The sequence below is a fragment of the Lycium barbarum genome, chromosome 9, assembly GCF_019175385.1.
Source record: "Lycium barbarum isolate Lr01 chromosome 9, ASM1917538v2, whole genome shotgun sequence".
In the NCBI taxonomy this organism is placed as follows: domain Eukaryota; kingdom Viridiplantae; phylum Streptophyta; class Magnoliopsida; order Solanales; family Solanaceae; genus Lycium; species Lycium barbarum.
In genome coordinates, this window is record NC_083345.1 from 122,725,901 (window position 1) to 122,749,210 (window position 23,310).

General features: G+C 42.4%; 1 protein-coding gene across 1 annotated transcript; it reads right to left on the reverse strand.

Moving 5' to 3' along the window:
• Positions 1-21,571: 21,571 nt before the first annotated feature.
• LOC132612296 (uncharacterized) lies at positions 21,572-22,249 on the reverse strand. The gene has a single exon (XM_060326592.1). It carries the CDS (start codon positions 22,247-22,249, stop codon positions 21,572-21,574), a length of 678 nt encoding a protein of 225 aa, XP_060182575.1.
• Between the last annotated feature and the right edge of the window lie 1,061 nt (positions 22,250-23,310).

Sequence of the window (23,310 nt, forward strand, 5' to 3'; positions counted from 1 at the left end):
GAAAATGTTGGGGATTTTGCTACTTTCATAAAAACAAGGTATGAATCTTCAAATCTCTCTATTTATCAAGTTTAATTAAGGAATAATTGCAAGAATAGAGGTTATAGTTTGTTGTGTTGATGTTGTTGATTTATGGATTGAGTTGGAAGAGAATTTTGGGTGAAAATATATATAATTATCTTGTAGAATGTTGAGGGTATTGTTGTTGTTATTATTATCGGTATTAATTTCAACTTCCTTACGGAAATAAAGATTATTAAATAGTCGAATTACAAGTGGATTGGTTGAGAAATTTGGAAATAGTGTGTGGGTTGTTTTATGGCATATGTTGGTGTTGGAAATGATATTACGAATATTGGTATTGTTGTTGATGTTTTTGGTTATTGAATTGGAATTTCGGGCGAGGCATATAAACAAGGGAAATGCTGCTCGAATTTCGACAGAACCTTAAAAGGATTTTAATTAAAGTTTCGAGTCGAGCGTATGATGATGACTCTAATGATATTATGAATGGTGATATATGTAGATTACGAAGCTATGAATAATTCTTAAGAGAGGTGCAAGACGGGAAGTAAGTTAGAAGTCGAGAATTATCCTTCAGGTATGTTAAGGCTCGCCCCTTCTTTCAAAGGCATGATCCTTAGGTTATGGTTTCATAAATGTTTCCGTATTTTCCTCGTCATCAAAAGTTAAACGTCCCAGATTCCAAAGCATGATTTCCTTCTTGATATTCCATAAATGTTTTCCAAAGTATTCCTACTTTCCAAAATAAAAGGTTGTGATTATGTGGGATCTTATGATAACGGCAAAGGCTATGTTTTTCAATGACAACGATGATGCCAAAAGTGAGAATATCATTTTGATGACTATGATGAGAACGATCTTATGTTTAAAGGTTTCAAGTTTATGATTTCAATGACGATATGAGAATGTCGAGCTATTTATTGATTTCTCAATTCATTCATGGATGATGACTAATTTCTTTTAAGATTCCAAAAATACATGGCTTGATGCTTTACGAGATTTACGAACCTATTCTATGTTTTCTCTAAATTCTATTCTTCATCGATAGTCTCACCTTAGAAAAATTGCTCCTTCAAGGTGAGACAAAGCGACGATGAGTATTCCATAGTATAATCGGAGGCTACCGACCTTACGTCACTCCGATACAGTTGTGGCTTTTGATTGGGCTCTTATGCATGCTATATATATATATATATATATATATATATATGTATGTATTTTCTCACACCGCGCCGCGCTATAGTCGGCCGGGCAGGCACGTAGATGTGCACACCACTGCAGTGGGCATGTTATGATATTGCCCCGGACGCGGGAGGCCTGGACGCAGGCTAATGAAGATAACACCGCGCCTTAATGGCCGGGCATGTTACTATATATATATCACACCGTGCCTTAATGGCCGGGCATGTTACTATGTATATGTATAAAAAGGTTTTTTTTTTGTTAAAAGGCTAAGCATGCACGACATCCGCCCTACGAGGCATTCAGATGTACAGGTTATCTTTCTTATTCCTTGTTACTTTCATGTTTATGTTATGTTGTTACTCATGCCTTACATACTCAGTACATTATTCGTACTGACGTCCCTTCTTGTGGGAGCTGCGTTTCATGCCACGCAGGTGCATACAATAGGAGTAGAGGATATTGCTAGAAGATGTTCCAGCTGGATTGGCGAGCTCCATTTCTTTCAGGAGTGTTGCCGAGTCGGAGTATCCATGTCATGGTATAATGATTTATGTTAGAGACTTTGCAGACAGAGTCACGTATATAGTATGTCATTCTTGTAAGCGGCTATTTAAGCCGATGTATCATTATGCATTATATTACAAATTTCATATGATTACAAATTTTATTTGATTCGAGAAAGATAAAAAGAATGTTTTTGTTAAGAGCTTTCCCTATGCATTTCGGTTCATGACTTAAGGATTATGAGTACAATGAGATCCAGTGGGTTCGCTTGGCTCTAAGTAAGGGTCGGGTGCCCGTCACGCCCTATCGGGATTGGGGGTGTGACAAAAAAGGTGCAGGCCCGCAAGGTCGATATCTTCCGAATAACCCAAAGGGACTATGAGTTACTGTGGGAGTTCGTCAATCGGTTCCAGAGGGAACAGATGAAACTCCCCCCGGTTCTAGAAGAATGGGCCGCACAAGCTTTCACAAAGGGGCTCAACATTCTAAGTTCAACTGCTTCGGCCAAATTGAAAGAAAATTTGTTGGAATACAAGGCTGTGACATGGGACGATGTCCATAACCGGAATGAATCGAAGATTCGGGTGGAGGATGATCAGTTCGAGCTCCCCCCGGTCCCTGTAAAAATGGATAGAAGTTTTGAAAAGCCAAAGAAGGGTTATGGAGCAAAGGCCGAATCGTCGAGGGAAAGGTTTCGACCATACTCCCATTCGGAGAGATAAAATTTTAGGTCAGAAAAGTCAAGGGAAAGCCCAAGCCGTTTCTCGGGTCGGGGTAGCAAGCTGGTCGAACGAGCGACGAGTAGTCGGGGGCTCTCGTTCAGGAGCTATGCAGGAAGTTCTGCCGGTAATAAGGGCCCACCGAAGATTTCAGAGTACAACTTCAACGTTAGTACTTCAGGCCTCGTCTCGGCCATCGGCCGCGTCCCGGACGTGAGATAGTCGAAACCGCTAAGGTTGGATCCAGGCCAATGGGATCCAAACGTGGTGTGTGTGTATCACGGAACCAATGGCCATAAATTCGAGGATTGTCGCCAGTTGAGAGAAGAGGTAGCCCGCTTATTGAAAAACGGTCATCTCCGAGATCTGCTGAGCGAGCAAGTCAAAAATCACTATAAGGAAAGGGAAGATCATCGAAGGGCCGAGCCGGTCGAACACCAGCATACAATCAACATGATAGTTGGGGGTATTGACGCCCCTCGGGGGCCGGTAATGAAACGGACAAAGGTTTCTATTGTTCGTGAAAAGCGTATCCGAGACCACTCAACCGAGGGCACTGTTTTCTTCAATGACGAAGACGCGGAAGGCATCATTCAACCACACAATGATGCATTGGTAATTTCTATACTTATCTTTAAAACTAAGGTTAAACGTATTTTGGTTGACCCAGGTAGCTCGACCAACATCATCCGATAGAGAGTGGTCGAACAGCTAGGGCTGCTCGATCGAATCGTATCGGTGGCTCGGGTACTCAGCGGGTTCAATATGGCTAGCGAAACCACGAAGGGAGAGATCTCGTTGCCCATGAACGTGGATGGCACCATTCAACAAACGGTGTTCTATATGATCGAAGGGGACATGAAGTATAATGCATTATTGGACAGACCCTGGATACATAGCATGAGGGCAGTACCCTCAACATTGCATCAGTTGCTGAAATTCCCCACCCTGGAGGGGTTGAAAACCATCCGAGGTGAGCAGCCCGCAACAAGGGAAATGTTCACAGTAGAGGAGGCGGCGCCCCGGCCCAAGGATCCGGCTCAGGAAGAAAAGGGTATAACCGGAAGGGAGGTCCCCCAATAGCAACCAAAGTATACCGGGCCAGATCCAGTGCATGAAGAGGATGATTTCGGGGTACCCAGATCTTTTGTCATGCCAGATGACTTGGACTCGACCAAGTCAACCATAGAGGAGCTGAAGCAGTTCATCCTGTTCGAGTACTTACCGGACAGAAAGGTATACCTGGGCACGGGGCTTACCCCGGAGCTCAGGCGCTAATTAATTGAGTTTCTTCGAGCTAACGCCGATTGCTTTGCATGGTCGCATATAGATATGACAGGTATATCACCAGAAATAGCATCTCACAAGCTCAGCTTGGACGGGAAGTTTCCCCCAGTGAGGCAAAAAAGAAGGCCCATGGCGAAGCCAAAACACGCTTTCATAAAAGACGAGGTAACAAAGCTTTTAAAAATAGGTTCCACCCGGGAGGTGAAATACCCGGAATGTCTTGCTAACGTGGTGGTGGTGCCTAAAAAAGGTAATAAATTTCGAATGTGTGTCGATTATAAGAATTTAAACAAGGCATGCCCGAATGATTCATTTCCATTGCCTCACATCGATAGAATAATCGATGCGACTGCCGGACATGAAATGTTAAGTTTTCTCGATGCTTACTCCGGGTATAACCAAATCCGAATGCACCCGGAGGATCGAGAGAAAACATCCTTCATCACCCGTTACGGGACTTACTGTTATAACGTCATGACTTTCGGATAAAAAAATGCCGGTGCAACTTACCAACGCCTAGTTAATGGAATGTTCGAAGAACAAATAGGGAAACGATGGAAGTTTATGTTGACGATATGGTTGTTAAGTCCCTGGAAATAGAGGACCATTTAAAGCATTTGCAGGAAACCTTTGATGTGTTCCGCAGATACAACATGAAGCTCAACCCGGAGAAATGTGCCTTCGGGGTAAGGTCCGGTAAATTTCTGGGTTTCATAGTGTCAAACCGGGGCATTGAAATCAATCCGGACAAGATCAAGGCCATCGAGGACATCGAGGTTGTGAACAACATAAAAAGGGTGCAGAAGCTCACCGGAAGGATAGCGGCGTTGAGCCGCTTCATATCGAGGTCCTCGGACAAGATTCACCGTTTCTTCTCTTTGCTCAGGAAGAAGAACGACTTCATTTGGACACCGGAGTGCCAAGAAGCTCTACGAGAGTTGAAGAGGTACTTGTCTAGCCCCCCGTTGCTGCACACACCGAAGGCCGACGAGCCCCTTTTCCTCTACCTAGCTGTCTCCAAAGTGGCGGTAAGTGGCATTTTGGTCCGGGAAGAATCAGGTAAGCAATTCCCTATCTATTACGTGAGCAGAACTTTGGGGGATGCGGAGACCCGTTACCCCCATTTGGAAAAATTGGCATTAGCACTGGTAAGCGCTTCCAGAAAGCTCAAGCCTTATTTTCAATGCCACCTCATATGTGTAGTAACCACTTACCCTTTGAAAAACATCATGCATAAACCGGAGTTGTCAGGTAGGTTAACAAAATGGGCGGTAGAAATTAGCGGTTACGATTTCGAGTATAAATCTCGAACGGCCATCAAATTCCAAATCTTGGCCGATTTTGTGGCAGACTTTATCTTGGCTATGGTCCTCGAGGTCAAAAAGGAACTTTTTCTGACCTCGGAAAAGACCACGAGCATTTGGTCTTTACACACGGATGGGGTCTCGAACCTTAGAGTTTCTGGACTAGGGATTATCCTTAGGACCCCGGCCGGGGATGTCATTCGACAATCCGTTAGAACTGCTAAATTGACTAACAATGAAGCCGAGTATGAGGCTATAATTGCAGGTTTAGAATTGGCTCGAAGTGTGAGAGTCGAAATAATCGAGGCAAAGTGCGACTTACTCTTGGTCGCAAACCAGGTGAATGGCGTATTCGAAGTCAAGGACGAACGAATACATAGGTACCTCGAAAAAACCCAAGTGGTGCTTCATCAATTTAAAGAATGGACCATGCAGCACATACCGAGGGATCAGAACAGCGAAGCCGATGCATTAGCAAATTTGGGATCCTCGGTCGAGGGGGAGGAAATCAGCCTCGGGGCAACAATGCACTTATCGAACACGGTCGTAGAAAGCGGACACGCCGAAATATACACAATGGGCTTAACTTGGGATTCACGCAACAAGTACAATGACTACTTGCGTGATGGTAAGCTCCCAAGTGACCCAAAGGAATCACGGTCACTACGAACCAAGGCCGCCCGTTTTTGCTTGGTGGACGGTCAATTGTATCGACGCTCTTTCCTTGGTCCCTTGGCTAAGTGTTTGGGCCCCGATGAAATGGAGTACGTGATGAGGGAGGTACACGAGGAAACCTGCGGCAACCACTCCGGTGCAGAAGCTCTGGATCGGAAAATTATCAGGGCCGGTTATTACTGGAACCGGATGGACGAAGACTCAAAAAATTTTGTCCGAAAATGTGACGGGTGTCAGAAGCATCCTTCGATGATTCATCAGCCCGGAGAGTTGCTGCATTCGTTGATCTCACCTTGGCCTTTCATGAAGTGGGGAATGGACATTGTGGGTCCGTTACCTCGGGCACCAGGTAAGGCCCGTTTCGTTTTGTTTATGACTGACTATTTTTTTAAGTGGGTTGAAGCACAGGCCTTTGAAAAAATCAGAGAGAAAGAAGCCATCAACTTCATATGGGATCACATCATCTGCCGTTTCGGCATCCCCGCCGAGATAACTTGTAATAATGGTCCTCAGTTCGTGGGCACCAAAGTCAACAATTTTCTTGAGGGATTAAAGATCAAGAAAATTGTGTCAACCCCGTATCACCCATGCGCAAACGGACAAGCGGAATCCACGAACAAAACAATAATCCAAAATCTGAGGAAAAGACTTGAAGCATCAAAGCACCATTGGAGGGAAGTATTGTCGGAGGTGCTGTGGGCTTATAGAACCACGTCCAAATCGAGCACGGGGGAAACCCCATTCTCTTTGGTCTATGGGGCCGGAGCCCTTATCCCCGTGGAGGTTGACGAATCGACTCTCCGTTTCAGGTACACCACTGAGGAGTCAAACGAGGAGGCCATGGCCGTGAAGCTCGACCTCACAGATGAAATACGCGAAAGCGCATCGGTCCGCATAGCGGCCCAAAAATAGAGAATGGAAAGATACTACAATCGAAGAGCCAACTTTCGACATTTTCAAGTTGGGGACTTAGTGCTTCGAAAATTTACCTTACACACCAAGAACCCTAACGAGGGAAAGCATGGTCCGAACTGGAAAGGCCCGTACAAGGTAACCGGTATAACGGGAAAATGATCGTACCAATTGGAGTCCATGGATGGCTAATGCCTGCGTAACAACTGGAACGTGGCTCATCTGAAAAGATACTACTGCTAAGGTATGGCCTCCCCGTGTTCTCCTACTAACCTTTCTCTTTTGCAGGAATCAAGAACGAGATGAAGTTAAAATTTAGGCCTGAAAACACGTGTTGCACTCTTTTCCTTAGTACGGTTTTGTCCCAAGACGGGTTTTTCGATAAGGTTTTTAATGAGGCAACAAGTACAACGTGTTACTTGACAAATATGAAGGGCGAGTATCCAGAAAGCCGAGGTCACATCCTCCGGTTGGAGACTTAATAGCACTAACCCGACCTCGAGGCTCGGATAAGTGCTAGGGGAGTTCTATGCCCGCACCAAAAGATGACCCCGGTCAAAGTAGACGGAGAAGCTCAACACTTGCTACGGCAAAATTAAGGCCCGGTCACCGGCCATAGCGTTTAATGTAAGGACCAAACGATCATAATGAATCGTGTCCCATTGTATAGTTCCTACATCAAAGGTAAAAGGAATCAAAATTCTCATATGTGCAAACATTTTGCAAACACAAAGTTATCAAAAGCTTGGATAGAAAAATCTTGGGTGTCTTTCTATTAAAAGGACTTTGCCTCGATGGTAACCGCCGTATTCCGGCACTGCCTCATTCACAACTCTATACCGAGGACTGTGCCAGAAATTCGACAAAGGCAACAAGGTCAAAACGATCCGAGCCAAAGTCTGACAAACTCCCCCAAACGGGGACTGCTATGTCAAAAATTTAGCCAAGGCTGAACAAATATCGACCCTAAATGAATTGCCTATCGTAGTTCGGAGACGTCTGAACCTATAAAGCATCGGATAAGTCCTACGGACACGATGAATTAAACGACCAAGAGTCAGCTTGTCCTAAAACGGACCAACCATTACGGCAAAACACAAAAGCGAACATTCAAACAAAGAAACAGGAAAAAGACATTCTTCATATATACAAGGGATGCTTTTTACATCAAAAATCAAAATCCTACAAAGGCAAAAAACAAAAACAAAAGACGAAGCACAAGCCTTATGCTGTCCGACATGACTAGAAGTGGATGAGTGTTCCGACTCGGTCCGCTCGGAGTCTTCTGACTCGGACCCGAGAGCCTGGTTGGCTTCCTCCTCCATCCTTTTGGCTTCGAGTATCGGGGTCGAAATATCCGAAAGGCCGTGCTCAGCTTTCTCGAGGGTGATCCGCCGAGACTTCCACTTATCATACTCGGTGACAATAGCAGTATGAGCCTCGGCCGCCTCCACACTTTTCCAGGTTTCTTCCAAATCGGCCTCAGCCATGGCCAGTTTGGCTTCCAGATCAACCCGGTTCTCCTCAAGGACACTTCTCATACGGGAGGCCGCCTCAAGCTCGGCCTTAAGGCCATCATTGGCAATAACCGCCCCCTCGAGCTCAGCTCTTAGGCCTTCGCATATCCGAGACCGCTCCTCGGCTTTCTTCTCGAACACCTGATGTGCCGTGAATTTCGGCATATTTTATGCCTTTGTAACTAGAAATGTTGCTTGTTTTTAAGTGTTTTTACATTGTTTCTTATGTTATTTTTGTGTTTTATAGGATTGGTTAACAAAGGATTGGAAATGAGATGAAATGTTGAAAAACGGATAAATTGGAGCTAAATGACGATCTGTAACTCATGTTACGGACCGTAACGAGATCCGTAACTTGTACGACGGTCCGTAACGTAGACCGTTCCAGAAAGGACCCGTGACGCTATGAATTACGGTCCGTAACATTGGACTGTAACAAGACCTAAATTTCCAGAGAGTTTTCTTAAAAACATCGGTGTTACGATGTGGTGTTACGGTCCGTAACATAGCACCGTAACATCAACCAAATTTCTAGAGAGTTGCCAAGAAATATCACACGTTACGCCTCAGAAGGACGGGCCGTAACACAGGTTACGGTCCGTCGCATGGTGGCCGTAACAACAAAGCTGACAAATGATGAACTGAAGGACGGACCGTAACTCAGGTTACGGTCCGTAACGATGCCGCGTAAGGGCATTTTTGTCCAGAAACTTGGCGCGATTTTTGGCTCTATAAATACTTAATGTAGGGTTTTAATTCACAAGCCAGATTCATTTTGAGAGCATAAACTCTAGGTTTTCATTATTAGAAGTGGTTGGAGCATTTAAGGCAATAACTTCACTTCCATTCCACATTGTAATCGCATTCCAGATTCATTTTGAGAGCATAAACTCTAGGTTTTCATTATTAGAAGTGGTTGGAGCATTTAAGGCAACAACTTCACTTCCATTCCACATTGTAATCGCATTGTAAGTACATTATGTCAACTTTTAAGCTTTCTTTGTTAGTGTCAAGAGTATGAGTAGCTAATTTTAAAGCTAAGGTTGTGAGTCCCATGATTGATATATGCATAATGGTTGTTGGTATTCATTCAGTTTTTGTGATTTAACGTTGGGTGATGATTGCAAGCATCATCCTAAGCCATTATATTAACTTTTCTTGGAAAAGAGAGTTAGTATTGGTAAGATTGAATGACAATGACTCGAGGCGTTAACCCTCGTTTAATAGACTAACTTAGGTATAAGAATAAGTCTAAATTGACATTATTGGTCATTCTTCGATTGCAACTCTTTTACATTCGGAAGAATCATAAAGAGGAAATACGACTTAACTGTTGGAAAACATTAAGAAGTCCTTAAGAGACCAAGTGCATATTCATAGAACAACCATTAGAAGTATATCACATTGAAACCTGAAGCATAATATCTAATCAAATTGGGGAACACAACCTTAGTCTCTTTCTCGCATTAATTATATTTCAAGTCAACATATTCAATTACATTATTCAACAATCAATTCAAACTATCCGGAATAGGATTAAAGCCTTTAAAGACTAGTATCGCATTCGATTAGTACTCTTTTCTCTCCATATTCCCTGTGGGATTCGACCCCAACCTTGTTGGGTTACTATATTTGACAACGTCCGCTTTACGCCATTAATAGGTGTAATTTGAGCGTATCAACACCCTCCTACGCTCGTTGAACAAAGCAGCCTCGGACTCAGGCCGCCGATTCTTCTCGGCTAAGCCCGTAGCATCAGCCTTTACCGAGTCCAGCTCCTCCCGGAGGCGGGAAACAGTGGTCTCAAGCTCATCTAGCCTCAAGGAAAACTGGGCTTTATCCCGGCTATGGCCGATCTTGTCAGCCTCAAGGCTCCGGTTATAATCGGTCATAGCGGCCAGTTCGCTCTTCAAATGGCGATTTTCGTCCTTAGCCGCATCGAGCTCAGGACGGAGGTTGGCCAGCACGGCTGCCCGTTTCAACTCTTCCTCCTTCTCCCGAAGAAGACGTTGGTATTTCTCCGTTTCTCGGCCCTGGGCATCCAGTCTGCCTCGAAGATCGTCTATCTCGTGGTTGGCATGGATGAAGGCTTCGTTGACCAGCACCACACTCTGCAGGTAAAACAGGTTAGAACACTTAGGCAAAGTAAGGATAAAATCCTCAGATAAAATATACAAGAATGGCTAAGAATCTTACCCGGTTGCCCGCTTGCATACCCTCGTTAATGAGGCACTGCCAAGTGACCCCAGTCATTTTGTGCATGTCCGAGTCAGAGACGAGGGGTCGCAAATAGCTGGCTACGCCCACCGGACGCCATAAAAAGCTACAGTCCTCGAGGACGGTGATTACGGCCGATCTGGTTCTCCTTGGTTCCACGCTCGGGGCCGGGAAAATATTCACCAAGCTATCCTGGCACCAGATTCAGAGATCCGGTTAGCCGACCTCATGGCTCGAGGAATAGGAAGATGACCAAAGCCGGCAGCTTCGCCGGTGGCGGGGGGAGTGCTCGAGAACATATCATCAAAATCATCCACCCGTGGAGACGGGGTAGATGAACTTGGAGCAGCCCCAATATCTTCGGCAAAGTCCGGGGGCTCCGCAGTTGTAACAGGCAAAGTCCGACGGACGAGCGTCTGTGGGGGCTTCGCTCTCCGGTACTGGGATGGTTCTTTGATCGGCTTCAGCAGCAGCCACTTCCCCGGACCTCCCTTTCCTTTGCAGGGGAGTATCTTCCGAAGAAGTTTCACCTGAAATATCGATAAAGTCAATCGACCGAAGAGGAGCCGGGGAAAGTATTTCTTCCGCACCTGAACGTAGGGCAGGAACCAAGAGGCCTTCGCCGATAGAAGGAAGGGGTGGAACGGAGACCGCCTCCTCCGGTATTGGAGCCACAGAGGGAACCGAGCTGACTCTCCGAACAATAATATCGGGCTCCATCTCTTTCCTTGAAGACCGAGCAACGCTTCTTGCTTTCTTCTTTTTTGGCGTCTGCCCCTTTTCGGAGGGCCGTTTTCTTTTTGCTGCGTCGGCAAGAACACGGGAAGAACCCGCCGTGTCAAAATCGGACGCCGGTACTGGGGGGCGGTCCCCGATTCCGGTCTAGGGGCCACCGAGCCTTTGGGAAAAACTGAAAAGCAAAGACAGTAGCAAAGGTTGAGAGGGCAAACGGCCACGAGCAGCGAAAAACACAACAAGCATGAAGGAAAACAAAACATTACCATGGTTTTGGGCGATCCACCGGCCACGAGACAAATGAGCCCATGTCCGGTTGTCGTGAGGATGCTGGCAGAGGAGCGCAGTAACCCATTCGCTCGAATTACGAATAACGGGAGGAACGCCCATTGGCTAATAAAAGTAAGGAAAAAACGGTGAGAAAGAAATATAACGATCTAACAAAGCGTACTAAGGCAATCGCTCAAGGTCTCGAACTTACGGTTGTTGTTCCATTTCTTCGGGAAAGGCATGAATTCGACCGGAATGATATCTTCGGTCTTCACTCGGACATATCGCTCCAGCCAGCCCCTGTCTCGGTTTTGTCACACCCTAATACCGCTAGGGTGTGATGGGCACCCGACCCCATATCCGGAGCTGAGCGAACCCACAGACTTTCATTTCATACATAATCTTTCCGGACTTTTAAACCACATAGAACACAATACATAGTAAATCTTACAGAACTACACACATTTTATATTCATATTCTTGGCTTTCAAATCAAAAGGATCTGTAATTCACGCAGACTTTATAACATAATACAGAACGACACATCGGCTGTTGGGGCCACTTACTAGACCGATATACCATACCCACGACTCTGCCTGCAAAGTCTCTAACATCATACAGAAACCATAATACATATACCATACTCTGACTCGGCAGTCCTCCAGGAGCAAATGGAGATCACATCCACTGGAATATCTTTTATAGTATCTTCATCTCGTCTGGGAGTACCTGCGCGGCATGAAACGCAGCCCCCGAAGAACAGGGGGTCAGTACGGAAATTGTACTGAGTATGTAAGGCATGAAATATATAACGAGGAAACATAGTCAGAAATGGAAACTTTACAGAACCAATAAAACTGTATAAGATCATTTATACGTTTTCTTTTAGGTACGAAGTATTATTCAATATATTTTTATTTCCCTCTTTTCTTTTGAATCATATAAGTACACATACCTGTGAATATTTACGGCGTGTCCCGGCCCTCTCGTAGGGGACTCGGTGGATAGGATCATGTATGGTGACGTCATGTACAGCACATGCATATATATATATATATGTATATATAACGTGTCCCAGCCCTTCCTGAGGGACTCGGTGGATGTAATCATACATAGCAGAATCATATATCATGTATATACTTAACGTGTCACGGCCCTTTAATGAGGGACTCGGTAGATCATGTATCATGTATGCATAACGTGTCCCGGCCCTTTATTGAGGGACTCGGTAGGTACATATAACGTGTCCCGGCCCTCCCTTGTGGGTCTCGATGAATAAATCATCATGTGCCATCCTGGCCACCATCCCCGTATCATCATAACATCACATACAAGTAACGTGTCTCGGCCCGCAAGTGAAAGGGACTCGGTGAATAATACAGATAAGTACGCACGATAACATGTCCTGGCCCGGGCTCAGTGAATAGACATATACAGACTTGCACGAACAAACTAGTGCGAAACCATATGCACACGCATCACAACTCAGTACATACACACTTACCGACACCCGAAGATTCAATAGAATAATCGTGCGTGTTGTCGTCTGACAACCAAAACATCAGAGTTTACAGAAGATATTCTTATTAGAATGTTCGTAGCCAATTAGTCGTAACCGATTGCTCATATCGTAGTTCTTATATCAGATTACATACCGGGATCAAAATACTTCTATCGGAATACTTTTATCCCAATGCTTATGGCAGATTACTCATATCAACGTACTTATATCCAAATACTTGTATCAGGATACTCATATGGATCATTTATATCGGATTACATACTCATATTAGAACATTCACTTCAAAGCATTTATTTCAAAATACTGGTGTCAAATCATTCATATAAGAATACTCGTACGTATATTTAGGCACTCATATTGACGTAATCATATCATAAGGTTCATACCGGGATACTTATGTCGGAATACGTATACCAAAACATGTTTATCAAAATGCTTATATCAGAATTCTTATATCCGAATACTTGTGTTAAAGTTCTTGTATCAAATACTCTTAACAGATTATTTATATCAATTTACTTGTATCGGACTATTTACATCAGTATAGTCGAATCGGAAGACTTATGTCGAAGTTCTTAGATGCTTATTTAGAGAATACATACGAATCATATCAAGCGCGGACGATAGTCAAAGGTTTTCTTAATTACCGTATGAAAATAGACCAAATAAGGCAATACGATTAGGTCTCGGAACTGTGGGCCAGCCCAGGGTCAAGTCAAGGTGGGGGACATGAATCACGGATATTTGGGGTCTATGGAAGCATACATGGAGGTTTTAAAGCGATTCGGTTACATTTACAAAGGTTTCGAGCATGTGATCACTTTTCGACAAAATGTGAGCTTTGAGGTTCAATTCAATTGAATGAATAGTGCCCGATTTCTAATTCGGGTTTCAAGGAACAGAATTGCCCCCGGGGCTCCGATACCGACCTAGTACACCTAGGACATGCCAAAAGAGGGAATGGGGTAGCCTTACATACCTTATATGCGTCTTACGCTCGTTCAAGCTCGATTCCCGTTTCGTCCGAAATCTGCAATTGGTCATAGTTACCAATTAGACATTTCAAGGCTTCAAGAATTCACTTATTTTTTTTATTTTTGTCTACCGAAATTTCGGCAGCACTTCCCCTATACATATAACATCCCCGAGGCTTAGCTCGGCTCATAATACCAACAACAACCCAACAATACCAAACGACATCCAAGTTCACAACGAAATAGGTTCTAACATCAATGTTCTTCTTTCTACATAACGCGACAACTTTCATACGAACTTTACAATATCAAACCAACATCAACATTATTGTATTCACTTACTCATTCGAGATTATTCAAACACATTCCAATAATGTTCCAAGCAATACACATGAGTTCAAACGATTCGTCACTTTCCATATTCTATCCAAAACATCAACAACTATGACGAACCTACTAACTCGCATTGCTTCCTTCTAATTTCATTAACAACAACACAAATTCTCATTCTAGGATCTTACTTCCACACTTACACGAAAATCATATAAGAATTCACATAATTTCTCATAATCACATACAAGCAAATTTCAATGCCATTTCAATTCATCAAACCTTCATTTGCATCACAAGAGATCACCACAATCCAACTAATCAATCTAAATGAACTTTAATCCACTCCTTCTCCACCTTACATGGTACACGGCCAAACACCACTTCTCACACATGCATGGCTACTTCACAACACCACACAATTCCATAATATTCATGCAACTCTAATCACTATAACATACATATCCATCCTATAACATAAAAACATAGAATTCTTACATTTTTCTTGAAATTCTGACTTACCGCAAACGTCGCTCTCTCGCTAAACTAATTGTACCACGACGGAGAGCGTCTTGCATACACCATGAATACAAGAAGAACAAGATTTTTAGGATCAAATCCAAGCTAGGAAATTTTTTTCCTTTCTTTTCCTTGAGCTCGGCCGAGAGCTCTATTTGCTCTCCAAGGCTTATCTAATTTTCTTTCTTGAACATTCCAATGATATACACCAATATATATTATGTTTGGTTAATGATCACATGGAATTCACATGACCATTTCATGGGTTGGGCCAAGCCCCCCTTGGCCGGCCACACCTTGCACTTGGGCCTCAATTTTCTTAAGTTTATTTTGAGCCCAATTAATGAAAATTCTCGTTTTGCAATTCCCGAAACTAATTTTCGAAATTCCAAATTTGCCCTTGGCCTTCCTCCGTATTCCCGCACCAATATTTTCCATGAGTAACACACACATATTGGCTAGAGACAAAATATGGCCTCATTTCTTACAAGCCAAGTTCATTTCAAATTTTTACGAATACGCGAACTTACGGGATATAACAGGTTTTCTTCCATCTTCGAGAAAAACGGATGCCGGCTACGCTTGGCAAGTCTGATTATGCCACCCCGGAAGATCCTCAGGGAGTATAGGCGTATCAGGTGTGGGAGTGTAAACTCCTTCTCGGCATTGTTGGCCAATAACCGGAGGCACGCTATGACTCTCCAGACGATTAGGCCGATCTGCGCCAGGGTTAAGCCATAAGTCCGGCACATGTCTAGGATGATCGGATCAATCGGAGGGTCGAGTTTGAGAGTAAAGGGATAAGTGTACACGTATAAGGAACCTACCCGGTAGTCGGTGATCGACTCATTCGGTCCGGGTGCGAAGATTCGAACCGGGCGAGTGTCCCACCCGCAGTCGACCCGGACTATATCGAGCTTCTCCTCGGTAATAGATGAGGGGTACCGCCTCACGTCGAATCCCCTGTCTGAAATGGAGGAAGGCTTTTCGACCTCGAGATCTTTATTGAATTTAAATTTAGCTGGTATGATATCCGAAGATGTGGGATCGAATTTAGCCGGAGACGCAGGCTCGGCACCCGGGGATGACACCAGCGGAGCATTATTGGAAGTGGTTTCAGACATCTTGGAAATATGAAAGAAAGAAGATTCAAGAGAGGAATTTAAGAAAAATGAAGGAACTGGTGATTCGAAGGGTGACAAAGTACGAAACAGCAACACTAGAGCAAAAATGGTTGACAATGGTGACAGAGTTGGTTCTTTTGCATGTAATATGAAGCAATGAATCAATAGCTGATCAAATATGAAGTTAATTATGTGTGGTGCAGATGAAAAAAATGCATAAATAGAGTGGAGTTGAAGAAGAGCAAGGCGTGAAAATGATAAAATGAAGAGGTAAAGAGTCTTATATAGGCATGGAAGAGGAACGGTTACTGAGGACGACCAATCAAGGGACACCACGTGCCCCTATCATTAATGCGAAGCGACTCGTAACGATGTGCAAAGGGCGGTTGGCAGAAGCAGACCATCAGGGGTGAGACACGTGGCTGATAAAAGGGGAGGCATTACGCAACCGTTCCCGCCAAAATAAGAAAATAACGACGAGCTTATAAAACCACCGGTTTCGGAAGTTATCCACTCCCTGTTACTCCGATAGATCGGAGATCCGGGAAGTGTGGGACTATCTGTATATGGTAAAAATCGGATATAAGGCAAACCGGTGGAAGAGAAACCGGCCGAAGAAAGGAATGAGAAGGTGCCGGATACTATTTGCCCTTGACAGGGGTGACGCTTGGACTGGAGCTAAGCTAGGGCACCGACTGATTTGCCTTCTTCCTCATTGAAACGGCCAAGTCCGGTGACCCGAGCATTCGTGGTCGTTGGTCCGTATAGTTGTTGGCCCGCATAGCCGTTGATCCGTGTGGCCGTTGCATGCGAGCCATGCGCCAGTAGCGTCCTGTCATGGTCAACTACCCACCATACGTGTGTCAGACGGCGCCGTCAGTCTAATCCCACCAAATCCGTTCAGAGTTGTCCTTATCACTATTATTTTATCAATTTACATTGTATGAAACCCATGGAGGTCACGCTATAAATAGAGCACATCCCCCTCCTTTGTAAGGGTTGGCTCCTTTACTTTCTAAGAACATTTACAATAGAAAAAGTCCATACTTACGATCTCTTTATAAATATCTGATTCGGCCAAGATCATTTGTTTCCATTTTATTGTATGTCTTCCATCAAGTGTCCCACATTGTTTACAAACGTCTATATTCATAGCAAATTGTCATTATTAGCCGTTTTATTGAAGAACTCCCATATACATAATTTCTCTATCTAACACACATCAAGACCCAGACACATATCCTATACATACTTACAAATTTAATTGATTATCCGAATTCGGGGTAAACAAAGTTTTGTCTCTCGGCTTGAGTTCATCGGGACATTTCAATAAGTTATAGTTCTGTTGATTATTGTACAGGATTTTTCAGTTGTACTAACTGACTTATTTTTTAAAGTACTGATCAAATTTAATTGTATTTTTTCAACAATAATTTAATAACATAAAATTTCAGTTAAAATGGTGTAGAGTATTATTTGTCAATTATATGAATGACTGTTTATAAAGTGGAGAAAAAAATTGGGAACAATTGAACTTGTTGGTTGCGGCTACATGAACTATCACCTTGTTGATAAGAGTTCGATTTCTCATCTTATAATTTCCTCCCTATTTTCCAATGACGAATTTATGTGGGGAGCCATTGCTAAGATCAACAATGATCTGAATTTGAGGAAGAAAACAACTAGGGTTTATTAACCATGTTACAACGAAGAGAGAGAAGAGGTTCTGGAGAATTCCTTTCAGTTCTCATTAACTGAAAAAAAAAATCAATGTACAAAATGCCGCTTATATATTTGAGCCAGAATTTACACTACTCAGTACATAAAATTGGGCCTAAACTAAAACTGATACACATAAATAAAAAACAGTTGGGCTCGGGCCCAATACCGAATTCATGTAGTCCCAACATCCCCCCTCAGGTTGGAGGGTGATAGCACATCTAACTTGCCAATTAAGAAACGATGTTGCCCACCTGTTAAACACTTGGTAAACACATCAGCCAATTGAGAACTAGTGGAAATATGGTGAAGAGAGATAAGACCATCAGCCAATTTTGTGCGGATAAAATGATAGTCAACCTCAATATGCTTCGTTCGCTCATGAAATACTTCATTTTTGGCAATATGGAGAGCAACCAAATTGTCACAAAATACAGGGATAGGGGAGGACAAACAAAACCCAAAATCTGCTAACAAACAAACTAACCAAACTAATTAAGCCACCACTTTACTCATAGCACGATATTCTGCTTCGGCCGAAGATAAATATACAACCAACTACTTTTTGGGCTTCCAACTAATCAAGTTACCCCCCAAAGAAATGCAGAAACCAGAAACAGATCGATGAGAGTCGGGACAGGAGGCCCAATCACTGTCGCAGTAACTCCGGATAGAAAAATCAGGAGCATTATTCAGGAAAATACCAACATCAGAAGTACCACGTAAATATCTCAAGATATGCAATGCAGCATCCATGTGGGGAACTCGAGGACATTTAAGGAACTGGCTAAGGTATTGAACAGCAAAACATAAATCAGGTCGGGTGTAAGTGAGAAAGTTCAATTTACCAACTAAGCTCCGATAAGATTCAGGATTAGGAAACAAGTCTCCATGGTCTGATTTGAGCTTAACACACAACTCAAGAGGGGAGACCACGGGTGACACATCAGAACACCCAAATTCAACAAGTAAATCTGAAATAAACTTCTTTTGATGTAACAAAACACCATGTGAAACATACAGGATCTCAATGCCCAGAAAATAATTAAGCAATCCTAAATCCTTGATTTTGAATTGGTTATCTAAAAACAACTTAAGGGCATTAATTTCAGTAAGATCATCACCAATGAGTATAATATTGTCCACATAGACCGCAAGGAACACAACAGATGATTCAGATTTCTTAATAAAGAGGGAATAATCATTTAATGAGTGAGTGTAACCCCTAAAGCAAAGAGCATGATATAGTTTGGCATACCATTGCCTTGAAACTTGTCGAAGCCCATAAAGAGACTTTTGCAGTTTACACACAAGGGGAGAAGTGGACTGTGAGGAAGTAGAAACTGAGAGCCCTTGAGGGAGTTTCATGTAAACTTCCTCATCCAAATCGCCATGGAGAAAAGTGTTATTAACATCTAGTTGGAATAAATACCACCCCTGTTTTACAACAAAGGCGACTAAACACTTAACAGTGCACATCTTAACAACAGGGGAGAAGGTCTCATGGAAATCAATGCCCTTAACTTGTGTAGCACCCCTAACAACCAACCTAGACTTATACCTTTCTACACTACCATCAGCTTTGTATTTAATTTTATAAACCCACTTACATCCAATAGGCTTTTTTCCTTTAGGTAATTCAACAATAGTCCAAGTCCGATTTAATTCTAATTCCTCAAATTCCTTTCTCATAGCCTCTTGCCAGACAATGCTGGTAGCAGCCTGAGTATAACAATGAGGCTCAGTTGCAGCTGAATGAGCAGCAGTCAGGGAAGTAGTAGTGGAGTTGGAAAGGGAAGGAGGAAGTTGGACAATAAAATCAGAGAGATGGGAAGGAAGAGAGTGTTGTCTACTGCTTCTCCTAGTATTTGTAACAAGTGAAACAACAGAAGAAGAAGGGATAGAGGAAAAAGAACCCCCAGATGAGGAGGTAGCAGGAGGAAAGGGTGCAGAGACATGGTAAACATGAAGGGAAAAAGAAGAGTCATCACTAAAAACATGAGTGGGTGAAGAAGAGGGTGTGGTGCAGAATTCAGGAAGATGAAAAGGAAAAATTGACTCTTGAAATATGACATCTCGGGAAGTAAACATAGATTTGGAAGACAGATTATAAAGCTTGTAACCCTTCTTGCCAAAAGGGTAACCAATGAAAACACATGGAACAGATTTTGGATCAAACTTTGTTCTATCACATTTAGGGACAGTGGCATAGCATAGACATCCAAAAGGTTTTAAGTGAGAATAAGAGGGTAATGTGTTATATAGGACCTGGAAAGGGATTTTATTTTGTAGAACAGTGGAAGGGAACCTATTTATTAAGTAAGTGGCATTCAAAATGAAATCCCCCCAAAACTTTGTAGGTAATTTAGACTGAAAAAGTAAAGATCTGGCAGTTTCAAGAAGGTGCTTGTATTTTCTTTCAACAACACCATTTTGTTGTGGTGTGTATGAACAAGTAGTTTGGTGTAACAATGCCATTATTTGAGAAAAATTGTAAGGCATTGGTGGAAAGACCAATTTCTAATGCATTGTCACTCGTAATAGTTTTTGCAGAGAGGTTAAAATAGTTCTTGATCATAGAAATGAAGGATTTTAGTAAAGGAAAATCATTACTTTTGGAGTGCATCAAATGTGTCCAGGTTTCCCTACTATGATCATCTACAATGGTAAGAAAATATTTTGCCCAAGAATATGTTTGAGTGTGGTAAGGTCCCCTGGTATCTACATGAATGAGTTCAAATAAAGACTTAGAAATTGTGGTGCTATGAGCAAAAGGCAATCTACCTTGCCTAGCCAGTGGGTAAACAGGACACACAAAGGACTGTTTAGAAGACAAATCAGCAGATATAGAAGAAATTGCTTTTATTTTAGTAAAAGGAATGTGGCCTATTCTATGGTGCCAAAGTACATCATTCTTATTAATGTGGTGCCCATCTTTACAAGGAAGTAAGGGAACAGAATGTAAAGCAGATTTGTGTTGATCACTACCATGCATATGAGCTACTGTCTTATTAAAAACAGTAGTAGGAACAATGGGTTGGGGAGTGCATGATGGTTGTACAGTCTTTTGAAAAACAGAAACAGGAAAAATAGACTTGGAGGAGCATTGTTGTTCATGAAGGAGTTTGTATAGTCCTTGGTCAAGTCTACCAAGATCCAAAAGCTTCCTCATGGAAAGGTCCTGTATCAGAACACATGAATAAGAAGTAAACAAAATCATGCAATGATATTGTAGTATCAACTTGTGCACAGAAATCAAGTTGTAGTGAAAAGAAGGAATGTATAATACATGATGGAGAGTCAAGGAGGAATGCACAGAAACAGACCCCATGGATGTGACTTTGGCTTTATAACCATTAGGCAAGGTTACCAAATAAGGGGTAAAGAGAGGGGTAAGGTCGAATAAAATATCCTTATTAGAGGTCATATGGTCAGTAGCTCCACTATCTATAATCCACACAACTCTGCTAGTACCAGACAGCATACAAGCATGAGAATCATTATTAATATAAACAGGTAAAGACAATACACTACCAGCAAAGTTAGCAAAGCCCATCAGGTTGAGCAGCAGGACTGATTTGAGTTTGTTGGAGCAGGATCATGAGTTGAGAAAACTGATTCATAGACAGGCCAGGTGTGGAAGAGCCCATCTCTCCTGAAGCACCAGTAGATCTAGCTATAGCTTTAGGAGCAGTATCAACATGAGGTAACCAACCCTATCTCTAAAGAGGATCTGGAGACTCAACATCACCACTCACATTTGCAACCACCTTTCTCCCTTTAAAAAACTTATGGTTTTGTGGATAACCATAGAGTTTATAACACCTATCAATTGTATGAACAGGTGTTTTGCAATACTAACAAGTGAGGTTAAAGTCGACCTTCTGATCATATTGCCTAGGTAGAATAGGTGGTTGATAGGAAGGCTGTGGTGATCTAGTGTTGAAGTTTGGTTTAATATTAAGATTTGCATTAAAGGAGGCAGAATCAGGATTCAGCATAGGAGTGAAGTGCACTTGTCTTTGGTTCTCATCTTAGAGAAGAATATTATAAGCATCATCAAGAGAAGGGAGAGGATGCATCATAAGCAGATTACTTCTAACACCCACGTATACGTCATTCAAACCCATGAGAAATTGGTAAAGTTTATCCTCCTCATCATCTTTTTCAATCCCAGATTTGGCAGCACAAGTGCATTCCTTTCCATGACTCTTACGCATTACCCCCAGTTCATCCCAAGACTTTTTAAGTTTGTTAAAATAGGAAGCAATTTCAAGAGAACCCTGCTGTATGGAAGCCAATTCCTTTTTTATTTCAAAGATTTTAGTTCTATTTACAGTTCCATATCGACGCTCCAATTGTTTCCATATACTCTCAGTAGTCTCTGAGTACTGGACACTCTCAGCAATGGTTGGTGAGATAGAACTTGTCAACCATGATATTACCATATTGTTAACTCTATCCCATTGACGAATCTTAGCCGGATTATCATCAGAAGATGGTTTAGGACATGACCCGTCCACAAGTCCAATCTTATTTTTAGCAGAGAGAGACACCGTTATACCTCTCTTCCAACCCCCATAACCCGACCCAGAAAATGAAGTACCAACAAGGCATGTACCAGGAATATCAGAAGAATGGATGAAAAGAGGACTTGTAGACTCATGGGCGTAAGTCGTAGCATTATTACCATCATTACTAGTGTGCACCATTTTTGTTCAATGAGATTGAAACAAATATACAGAAACAATTACAAATCACTCAAATCAATAAGGAAGTGGAATTTATAGGTGAAACCACGATTACCGCACCTCTGGAGTCACAAAATCACTAAAATCAACATAGAAAATTAGGAAAATCAGAGTTACGGCACTTCTTCCCTTTACTCGAAGAAGAAAAGCCTTGAAACAATGGTAAAATCTACGAATTGCACCTCAAAATACGAACAGGAATGCTTCGTCAACAAAAATCCATGTAGCGAATGAAGAACAACAATAAAATCTTCTAAAATTTACGAATCGCACCTCAAAATCCGAACAGAAATGCTTTATCAACAAAAATCCATATCGCGAAAGAAGAACAGCAACAAAATCTTCGAACTAAAACACGAGGGTAACATCGATCGAAAGGTCTTTCCCAGATCCATCAAATCCCTCACTTTGATACCATGTTAAGATCAACAATGATCTGAATTTGCGGAAGAAAACAACTAGGGTTTATTAACCATGTTACAACGAAGAGAGAGAGAGAAGAGGTTCTGGAGAATTCCTTTCATTTCTCATTAACTGGAAAAAAAATCAATGTAAAAAATGTCGCTTATATATTTGGGTCGGAATTTACACTACTCAGTACATAAAATTGGGCCTAAACTAAAACTAATACATATATATAAATAAAAACTAGGCTCGGGCCCAATACCGAATTCATGTAATCCCAGCAGCCATGATGTACGTGAACCCTGTAACCATGCTAATTTTCTATTAAAAATACTTGTGTATAGGGAGCATTTTGGACCTTCACATATTAGTTCAAGGGAACTACCCCCCCGCCCACTTCGTTGTCTTCTAATAAGCGATTTCGTAATAGCGACGAACGAAATGGGAGTAGGCTAAATCGTGAAACGAAACTAAAAATGGGAGAACAATGCAAGCATCGTGCTTCTAGACAAAGCAATCTAAGTGCTCAATACTTTTTGTTGTTTTTTTGTTCCCGCTTACATAGTTTATTGTTTAAAACCACATTTCTATTTTAGCCCTTTCCCATCAAGTCTTCA

Coding starts and splice junctions, on each gene's coding strand:
- LOC132612296 (XM_060326592.1), bottom strand. CDS start 22,249: ATGGTGCACACTAGTAATGATGGTAATAATGCTACGACTTACGCCCAT.